The sequence below is a fragment of the Amblyomma mixtum genome, chromosome 2 (assembly GCF_055824585.1).
Source record: "Amblyomma mixtum isolate Tamu chromosome 2, ASM5582458v1, whole genome shotgun sequence".
NCBI classification, from domain to species: Eukaryota; Metazoa; Arthropoda; class Arachnida; order Ixodida; family Ixodidae; genus Amblyomma; species Amblyomma mixtum.
The window spans coordinates 222,042,618-222,053,126 of record NC_143013.1 but is presented as its reverse complement, the minus strand read 5'-3'; the positions used below and the strand labels follow the sequence as shown (position 1 = coordinate 222,053,126).

The following is a 10,509-nucleotide window of genomic DNA, read 5'->3' as shown; positions in this document are numbered from 1 at the left end:
CTCCGATCGGATCGGTGCTTAGAAAATTCCTGAGCATAGTATGCAACCACACTAACTTTGGAACGTGTCCCGTACTGAACGTTTAGTCATGGTATTCTTACAGATTTCCCTGTACCCATTGTGTACGACGTCAGGCAACGTGCTGGATTGAGGTCGTTGGTAAGGGTGTACTCATGGCTTTTAAGGCTCTGTATTCTTACTACAAGTCTCACTAGATAAGACAAAATGAAGCCGCGTATTGCCATTAGACTTACTATTGTGGATGTGCAGACGGAGGGCACGCAACAAAGAAGAATTTATTGAGTACACGAGGGGACTAACGTTTACAGCCGGCTCTCAGGGTGCATTGAATATTGAGACCTTTCCAAGAGGGGAGTACTAACAGATTTAAAAGGGACTCGTGCTCTTGAAGGAAAACTCAAAAGGCGTACAAAACATGAGCCGTCTAGTTTATCTCAAATGCGGCCATAGTAGAGAGTTGTAAGTCCTCCGCAAACCCAACCGATGTGATGTTAAGGCGAATGCACTCCACTGATTAGCGGCAAAAAACCAGTTCAAATCTATGAAATGGGACTGCAAACAAAAGGTGGTCGTCTTTTCGCAATAAGCCGTGCCCCCTTCGGCTGTGACGCCCCGCAGTGTCTCTGAACGACTTCTGCGACAACAAGGAGAACAAGAAGGATCTGCGCAACACTTCTCAGAGCAAGTCGGCGGCCATCGTGACAGCCACCCAGTTCCGCGACATGCGAGGCGGCATCAAGGACGGCTGCTCCATCGACCTGTCGACCAAGGGCACGGCTGGCCTGATTGTGTCTCTCGTCGAGATGAACCTGCGCTCTGGGGTGCTGAACCGTTCCTGCATCGACTACGTCAATGTACGTAGACTGATGGTAGTCCTTGCTTGACAGCAGGGAAAAGCACTGGAATGGATTGACATCCAGCATGAACATATGCGCTTGCTTATACATTGTGGACGTGTATTTTTGAAGTGGCTTCTCGTAGGTTAGATAGCTTCTTGCCGCGTCGTTTTTGGGCACTTGTAATTGATGAGAACAATAGCCTGAGACCTTTAAGACGCTGGTACACAGTTGTGTAATTAGAGAACTGGCAGCTTCTTCTTAGAGGGCGCAACACCTAATGATGATTTTGTTTACCGGGAAACCTATAGATCTGCATATCTCAGCTGCCGTTGTTTTTTCATGTTAGCCAGCGAATTCAGTAAACAACATTTCTCAAAACTCTGACCTTCGCAGCACGTCTTTCGATATAGTCGTGCCGACAGACTTTATCGGTCATGCGAAGTAATCCTGGGTTACCAGCGTTATATGACCCTTATAAAATAAATAAAACAAGCAGTCTCTCGATCATTAGACTCTCTTCGACGTTGAATTGTTTTGTAAGTCTGTTGTGACAGTGTAAAAATAATTGGCTATGTCTATCTCTGTAGACCTAATTGTTGATCTTTTGCGGACTTCTATGGTCCTTATCAGAGGGAAGAAATTTTTGTTTGAATATAAATAGCAAGTGCTATATAGGAAGGCGATAAGGCAAGTTGGCACTTCCTCTTTAAGACATTTCGGTCTGTTTGGAACTCAGTAAGGTGGAAAATATCGCTTAGACAGAGCGATCATATTACTTCACCAGCTGTTTCTTTTTTGACACTGATCGTTCGCGAGAAATTAAAACGTTCAGTTTTATTCTCTACAAATTAACCACAGGTCAAATTGCAACATTGTTCCATTTACGTGAGACACCTCGTATTCTGTTAGCCCGAAACCGAAACCACGTGTGAGGCGTTCCGTGCGCGCAGATCGTGACCAAGTTCCACATCCCGAGCGACAAGGACGAGCGATGCGGGCGGGTGTTTTCCGGCGAGCACAGCTACTTCGCCACGTCACAGTCGCTGCAGCTGAGGCTGCACTCCCGCACACCTCTTTCCACCTTCTTCGACGGGTACACACTGGTCGTGGTCGTCACCAGCTTCACCGAAGGTGCGCTCGGCACGCACAAAATGTTTTACGGCAATGTTCATACCATGTACTGATTATCGAATCTCATATGTCATGACCCGCCACGCGCAGTCTGAGCACCATGACTAGAAAGTCTGCTGATCACTTCCCTCTGCGTTTACTCCTCGTATCTTTGCCATATGCGAGGAATGAATAGTTGTAGCAAAAAACAGAAAGAAAGGTGAAAGTCATTCGCACGAAATAACATGTTTCCTACCCAGGAGTCTGACCGCGCGCACGCAGCGAGTGACCAGCACGCCAAGTTGCTCACGGATTGTGCAACATTGCCATTCTCAGTGGAAAATCAAGTTAAAACTGTGCTTTCAATAAAAAAAATATTGCAAACGATATGTCATTCATACGTAACTAATAGTCTTCATGGTAGCAGTGCTGAGACCCTTGATGGCCGCTTAGCACCGGGGCACTGTTCGTGCTCTGTGTATATTTTTGCCACCTTTGTCAATGTAACGCAGAGCAGTGCATCGTCCGGAGTCACCTCAGTACCCAGCTTCCATCCTCTCGATTCCCTCCATTCCAGGTGCATGCACAACGGTATATAAATACGAGATGCCGTAATACAGAAAGAGAAAATAGCCGTACGCTAAGAGAACATCAAGAAAAACCATGCCACCTTCGCTCAGTCGCATCCGGTTCTCAACACGGAACAGGCATACATCCGCCGCAGAGTGCAGACTAACAGCCTCCTCATGCCGATAATGCTCAACTGCGGAGGGCGTGACCCAGGTTACTGTCTGCACTGTTAAGAAATTCATGCAACGCTGGCGTTACCTGCCCTTATTTCCCTTACCCTCCACCTTCCTCCAGAGTGCTTGGCTGCACTTGGAATGAAGTATGATCAATCGGCTTCAGCGGAACAAGTGCTCTTTTTCACAGGGTTTTAGTACTGATCCAGAACCCACTTACTCACTTGATTTTTTGATACACCTCAGCCGCTTTCTCTTTCCTGAGAAGAAGGCTGAGGTTTTTATTTGATTGATTTTGGATCCTCGAGGTCCTTCCCCAGCCAAGCATGGCCGCTGAGTTTACCCGACGTTCTTTAAATCTTGTACTATTGCCCATTTATAAGTTCCTTTTCTGTCATCACTGTGTAGTGGGAAGTATTGTCACGGTCTAGAAGACGACAAAGTGGGCAGCGACGCGGCACAGAGCGTTCGTGCTAGGCCCGCCGCCATTAAACCATTCCATTGCCATATGTCATGTAGTCCTGTCTTCATCGGGATTGCCGCCGCGTAACAATATCATTTTAAGCCATTTACACCATCATTGCTAGACACTTTTTAAAAAATAAAATTCTGCATAAAACAATTTTTCCATACCTTGATCTTGGCGCCTGGTAGCCTTAGTTGCTCATGCGCCACTAAACCCAACCCAACCCAGTACTGACCTAGAATTAAGTGTTTCTCCTACTCTTTTGGAGTCCTTTATATAGTTAATTCAGAAAGTCTTACTTTAACGAAAATCTAGTGACACTTTTCTACTAGTCATGAAACCACCGCCTGAGTCGCTAGTCTTTCCCCTATACCTTAACTCACGCTGTTCGACATGCGTATTATAATAACCAGAGTGGTTTGTTGGGCGAGTTGGTTTGCCATATTGAAATATACCTGCGCTTAAAAGACACGGACTGAAAGATAGAGACACACCCGCCAGCGCTATGTGTGTGTGTCTCTATCTTTCAGTCCGTGTCTTTTAAGCGCAGGTATATTTCAATATAATAACCAACTGGCGCAACCGTACGCTCTGAAATGTAGCCTCTCGTAAAGCTATTGGAGAGTTCGGTTCGCCGCCTGGACAGACCGCAGCATGGTGCCGCTTCAATTAGGCTGCGTAGAGCTTAGCGTAGCATGGGCCAACTGCCTGAGGCTAAGCCGGGCCGAACCGGCCCTGATTTGCTGACTCTATTTTATCTGATCCGTCCCGGCCTCGCTCAGGACTTCTCCACATAGGCCAAACCGGCCTTGTTCTGCTAATTTGCAAATTCTAGCTTGTCCGCAGTGATACCGCAACACCGCCCGCGTCAGGGACATGGCCAGGCATAATTACGTATTTGAAACTCATTTCTTTTTTTTTTTTTTTCGTCATGGCTAAATCATATCAGCTATATCTGCCCGTGGTTCCGTGGTGCGCCTGTCTGATCAGCGGGTTACGATGCTTAACTTTATAACAGACATTGCGGCGTAAATATTGCCACCTAGTATTGCCAGGTGGCGCAATTGCCTTGTCTGCCTTGTATTGCTTGGCCTTGTCTGTCTTCGTGCCTGGTATTAGAGAGGTTCAGCTCCACCGTATGGTAAACACAGTAACCACGGCAACAGCTACCGTACGGCAAGTGTGGCTTGCAAGCCTGGCAACGGTAGCAACGGCAGCGCGTTACCGCATTTACCGTACGGCTGTCCGGCTACGCTAAAGCTATTACCCCAGCGATTATCTTGTATACGCAGACTGTGGGAAGTAGTACGCTGCTGCAGTGTCGACTAGTTGTAAATTTGCGTGTAGCTGCGTGGTGCCAGTGCACTTGTACCCTCTCAGAAAAACAAAAGAATTATATTTTGCTGCTTTTACTTGTAATTTTCATTGGTGCAAAAGCCTGAATCGAAGCGAACGACTGAGCAAACCGTTAGGCTACTTGGTCAAGCATAGAGAATCTTAGCTCAAAAAAGGACACGTGACAAGCTTGAAGACGACGATCAGCACACACATTGCTTTGTACCCTGCCCACTAGAAGATAGATTGACGCTAAAAAATAAAGAGAAAGAAAAATTCTGTACTCTGGTTCTAAGGGACATCTACATCAATTATTGCACCTTGAAATGAAAAGTCTAGGAAACTGGGTATTCGTTGTCGATCGGTGGACTACACGACGCTGCAGCCTTGTCACACAATACCCCCCCCCCCCCCCCTCTCGCCCCGCCCCCATCCGAACATGCAGTACCAAACCGTAAGAACTGTGTGTTGAGTGGAGAAGGTTAACATTTCTGATCACGCTTTGATGAGTAATGCAGTACTCCAGAGCCGACTAGAAAACACCTCAGTTTCAATTTTTTTTTTACCTGCCGAGGGGGCTCAGTGGTTAGGGCGCTCGGCTTCCGAGCGGAAGTTCTTGTGTTCGAACCCGACCGCGCCGGCCGTTTGATGTAAGTGCATGTTAAGACCTCCAGGTGGTTGAAATTATTACGGGGACCTCCGTTATGGCACCTCTTTCTCTGTCCATTCTTTCACTCCCACCTTCCTCCGTTCCCTTACGGCGCGGAGCGAGTGTCCACCGATATGTGAGGCAACTACGGCGCCATTTCCTATCCTCAAAAAACAATTTTCAATTTTTCACAGGGTGGCGATATCGAGCTACCATGCCGCTTGTCGTAACTGTGAATGTGTGTCATTCGGGTTGTTAGGTGGGCGGATGAGATTAAAAAGCTTCCAGGGTTACGGAGGCCACGCCTGACGCAGGAAAGGGTGGACGGATATGGTACTGGCCTTTGTCCTGCAATGGATTTAGTAAGAGTGGTGATGAAGATGGTGGCTGTGATAATTGTGATGGTGATTGTTATTTTTAGCCCGTTTTCATTGAATCTAGAAGCTTTGTCTTCAGAATGTGGTAATAAATTCACGCAGGCTACCTTCAGTATGCCCTCAGTGTACCTGTAAGATCAATGCGGGAAAAGTCGGTACGAGCGGGAATTGTCGATCTTTGCACGACAGGCACGAGGGTACAGCGCCATGTCTCAGTCACCAGTACTCATTTTCAGGACTCCGAAAACGCCTGTTGGTTTGTTTGTTATTCTTCTGATTTCATTACTGCGTTAGCATTAGAGCCTCCGTGCTTGAAAAGTCTGTCCGTCCGTCCTTCCGAAGCCTTGGTTGGCAGGCTCAGGGAAGAGGAGGGAGAGTGAAAGTGGATGAGAGAAGAAGAAGGGAGGGCGGGAGGAGACGGAAGCAGGTTGGGGAGGGTTCAAAGAGGGGATGGTGCGTTTCACACTATTGATTGCAGGATTGAATCGGGAGAGGGGAGCCCGGGCACGACAGGTCACACGGCGATTGATAAATTCGGTCACGTCACCCGCTCGCATAGTCTGTACCCGTCAGCGGCAGCGGCTGTTGCGTCAGGAGGGTGGCACTGATGCGAATGCATACTGTTTTGCATAAAGTAGCATTGATCGTCTATAATTTTTTTGTTCCCGCTATTTGTCGGATGCCATCCTCACTTAAAGTGTACCGCATGTGAAACCAGCAGGACAGCGAGGAGGAAGCCGCCATAGCTAGTGCGTGCAGACTGCTTGGCCAGACGGGCCGCATTACTGCTTTGTTCTCACGTACACTGAGCGTCACTAAACTGCCACGTCCAAGAGACGAGGACAATTAAAATAATGCGTCATCATACCACTCCGGTCGAAGAATAGCCACAAATGCGCAATTAACAACAAAGTGCAGAGTGGGGTGTCTCGCCGACTTCCGATATGGAGCGAAACTTGCCGTAGTATCAAAAAATATTCTTTACTGAAACATAGGGATACCGAATTCCCTAACGGCAGCTTATTTCGCTGCCATTCTTGGTCTCATGGAATGGTATCTGTGGCAGTGTGTGACATCGCTGCCGTGGCGAGGAATGATAGAGCGATTTTGTAGATATATTGTCTCTTTCCTATTCGTGTAGGGCTCTTGCCATCGGCTCATGCTAGGTTCTTTTCTCACTTCTGCGCGACGCACGAATGTTCGACGGAGGGGGACTGAACTATTTCCAGAGTCACTGTCCTGCTTTCATCTGAGCATGTTCGTCTAGCGTTTCAACTTGAGCCTGTACGCGCACATGCAAAGTTGCTCATCGCTTACCGAAAAACTAAGCGCAATGACCTTCTCATATTAGTGAATTTGCTAGGAGTGTCGCTACAATCTCGCAAGAAAAACAAAAAAAAATTAACGACATAATTTTATGGCCATCCATAGCCATTGTCTTGTAACTTTTAAATGTATTGATGATTGTTCCCAGTAGAATTTGGATGCTTATATTTAAGAGCAAGGCAGAAGAAAAATTACTTGTATACGCGCTGAACGGCTATGAGTGAGCGGTTCTTATTTTGTAATTTGATATTCGATACATGAGTTTGCTGAGTTTAATTGAGACGTCATGCTAAGAGTAGCTAACGGCGACCGCGCTAGCGTCTCGATGTCCCAAATTGTTTTTACATGTGTAGGCCGTCAGTGCCACGAATAAAAAAATTCTTATAGCAAAATGGACTCGAAAATTTTGTGTGGTTCCGTGTATTTATGTGAGAATTAATTTGTGGTGGTCACTGTGCAATGCTGGCAGTGTGCACTTCGCATTTAAATTAAAGCATTTGAACGTGCACGTGTCCTGGGCTTACTATAGTGTACGTTTATTTGTGTTTTGGTTGTCCAAAATTACCCCGCTTCTTGCGTTCTCGTTCACGACAGCGTCCGCACGAGACGGTGGCTGCGGTCCGCATGAATTCCAGTGCGTCTCCGGCGGACGCTGCATTTACAAGCATTATCAGTGCGACAACGTCAACAACTGCGGGGACAATAGCGATGAGGAGCAGCTGGGAAATTCCATGTGCCGTGAGTATGCAGTGTCCTTGGTGGAATGAGTTCGATGCATCCGATCTGCCACATAACCCAAAGGCTTTGAATTGTTGGAAGCAGCAGTATGCCTGTTCTTCACTAGGCTCTCATTTGACGCATGTCTCAATGATCACATGATAGCTGACATTCGCGCATTCTATATGGATAGAGACAGGCGAGGAGCTGAGGGTTATTGTTTGTTAAGTGGGCAGAGCCAACGGTCCTACCATTTTACTCCGGTTAATCACCATGAGGTAATTGAGCAGCCATTTAAATTCCCATGACTATGACTGAAGGAACATGCGTTTCAACCTGAGTCGAAGGCCATTCACTTAAACACCAGCTCGCCCACGGGGAGATGAAGTTTGGAAACGCAGATATAGGTACTATTTGCAGGTAATACCTTTTCCCAATGCGTAATAAAACGCTGCTCTTTATTTAATTTTACCAATTCCCTAATCCTTATTATTGTTCTTTGTTTAATCCTTGGGAATGATTTTGATTCTAAATAGTGACTTGATTGAGACTTCTCAGCAATCCTGGAAATGCATCATAAATGCGTCTTTCTGCACAGTACGGGTCCGATTACGCTGACAGATGCTTTAGCAATGCAGAAAGAAGGTCACCACTAAGCACAGCTGTTTACAGCGGGATTCGTGCTTTCTCCGCAGTGATGCCCCTCAGTTCGCTCATCTTGATCGCCACGGGCACCATACAGTTCGTCGTCACGTGGCTCCTGGTCCTCTACTGCTGCGTACGAAGCGCCCTCGCCACAAAGAAGGTCGGTACAGTCTGCGTTCATTAACGCGGTCCCGTAACGCGGTCGAGAAGCATCCTTTAATGGATGATGAAATTTTGTGCCAGGGCTTCACTGTTGGCTTCGTGGCACGGCAGACTAATTTTAGATTACACGTGGTTCTTGAGCCTCTGCTGAATTATCAATATACACGGACTGTTTTGCATTTAGTCCCTGAAATGCATGTAGTCCAGAAGGAGCATTACAGAAAATTAAGTTTTTCTAGCAATAACTGCACTTAAAAAAAATACTCACACACCTGCTAATTTAGAGGAAATGGGCATTGCCATGCCAGAGCTGCCCTATTGATAATTTCCGTGACTTTGGAACAGCCAAACAGTAATTGTGCATCACTTCCAACTGCTCAGCAACACTGTCGAGATGAAGTACTTCCAAGTGAGCGATAAAATAACAGGACCTTTATTTTAAAAAAAGAGCACACAGTGCTCATCCCGGGATAATATTATTAATAAGAAATAATTGTTATTTTGTCGCCACCAATAGTTACCAGTTACAACAAATTGTATTCCGCACCAAATGGCTCGCAATATAATATTATGAACAATGTCAATTACAAAATAAAATTGAAAATTAGAAATTGTGTGGAAAGGAAATGGCGCAGTAATTGTTTCACACCTCGGTGGACACCTCAACCGCGCATTAAGGGGTAAGTCTCTGGATGCATGCAGTTGAAGGTGTATATAGCCATTTAGAATCCCTGTCGCAAGCCAGCCTCCACTTGACTAGCACATGTCAGCTATATGCAACGAGAAATCCCGTGACTTCACCCGCAACGCTATACGATAAACGGTTGCTCATAATTTTGGTAGAAATGTAGTCGGGAAAATAGACGCCGCCCTAAGGTCAGCCTAAGACGAACGACAGTGTATGATTCTCTGAAATGGCAATGTTCGGCTTGCTGCGTGCGTCCTTAGTCCGCTTGATGACGTCACCCTGTACTCCGCATTATTCTGGCCGTGGCTGTACACGGGCTGCACAATATTCTCGCTTCCATTGGCTGCCACGATAGCTCACACTGCGTAGAACAATTTAGCCTAGTTATCAGCTTGAACCAAAAAGTAGCTGAGGTTTAGCTCTGGTTAAACGGGGCAAGTTGCGTAAGCAAGCAGCAACTGTTTTGCCCGAGACGAACCCGCGTATTTATTCCCCGTTTCCCTACCGCTTCCTCTCTCCACATTCCGACACATGCGTCGAGAGCGCGCGACTAGGAGCGCGGCAGCGGCGGCGGTGCAGCGTCGGTCCTGCCGCCTGGTGGAGCGCGGCTTAAACGTTTGCTATGGCAACAGCGCTCCATCTGTTTGACCTCGGCCAACGCCGGGAGCTGTGCGATGGCTCGAAACCTGACGCAGTATTGCTTACGCAATAAAAAGCATTTCTTTTCTTTTGTCGCTGCAACAGGCGATGCTGGAGGAGCGCACGGACTCGGATTTGGCGCCGCCGACCAGCCTGATCACTTCGAGACGCCGCGGAAGCGCCAGCGTAGAGAACACGCCCGGCATCAGCGAGCTGCAGAGCGACGCCGTGACGCCCGACGTCGACGGGCAGCAGCCGGCGGCGCTCAGTCCCACGGCGCGGGCCAAGCGGTCCCTGTCGCGGGCGTACCGCAACCCCCTCTTCGCCTCCATCAGGAAGAAGGACGCCGAGGAAGAAGTTCCCATCCCGCCGGGGTTGTAGCTGCCGGCATTTTCGCCTTCTATCGACCACACATACATGGGTTGTTTAAATAGGTTATTTGCAGCGCCGCTATACATGAAACTATCGTCTTAGGTTTTTGCATTACAATTTTAAGCATAAACACCCACTCGAACAAAACAAAATTCGCCTTTAGGGTAATGAAAACTGAGTGTTTCAAGTGCAACATCACAATGATATAAGCGCTGTGGCTGGCATTCAACGTCCATCAAGGAACACGCTCGAAAAGCGGCCGCTTTCCACGGAGATCCCTTTACGGATTAGTTATTTTTATCCTGCCTGGCGAGAGGTCTGTTCTTTACAAAGAGATGTCGGAACAGGCCGCTCACCGTGATGAGTATTAAGCAATGTACCATGCGCGTTTTACATGCGTGTACTTTTACAAAGAGGAAG

At 47.3% G+C, this 10,509-nt stretch overlaps 1 protein-coding gene across 1 annotated transcript; it reads left to right on the top strand.

Annotated features, from left to right (window-relative positions):
- The first annotated feature begins 646 nt into the window (after positions 1 to 646).
- Positions 647 to 10,098, top strand: LOC149362703 (uncharacterized). The gene is made up of 5 exons (XM_089568357.1): positions 647 to 875; positions 1,811 to 1,991; positions 7,461 to 7,604; positions 8,279 to 8,388; positions 9,823 to 10,098. Exons 1-5 carry the CDS (start codon positions 744 to 746, stop codon positions 10,096 to 10,098), a joined length of 843 nt encoding a protein of 280 aa, XP_089424483.1. The 5' UTR covers positions 647 to 743.
- Positions 10,099 to 10,509: the final 411 nt, after the last annotated feature.

Coding starts and splice junctions, on each gene's coding strand:
- LOC149362703 (XM_089568357.1), top strand. CDS start 744: ATGCGAGGCGGCATCAAGGACGGCTGCTCCATCGACCTGTCGACCAAG. Junction 876..1,810: donor CCTGCATCGACTACGTCAAT/GTACGTAGACTG, acceptor CCGTGCGCGCAG/ATCGTGACCAAGTTCCACAT. Junction 7,605..8,278: donor GCTGGGAAATTCCATGTGCC/GTGAGTATGCAG, acceptor CTTTCTCCGCAG/TGATGCCCCTCAGTTCGCTC.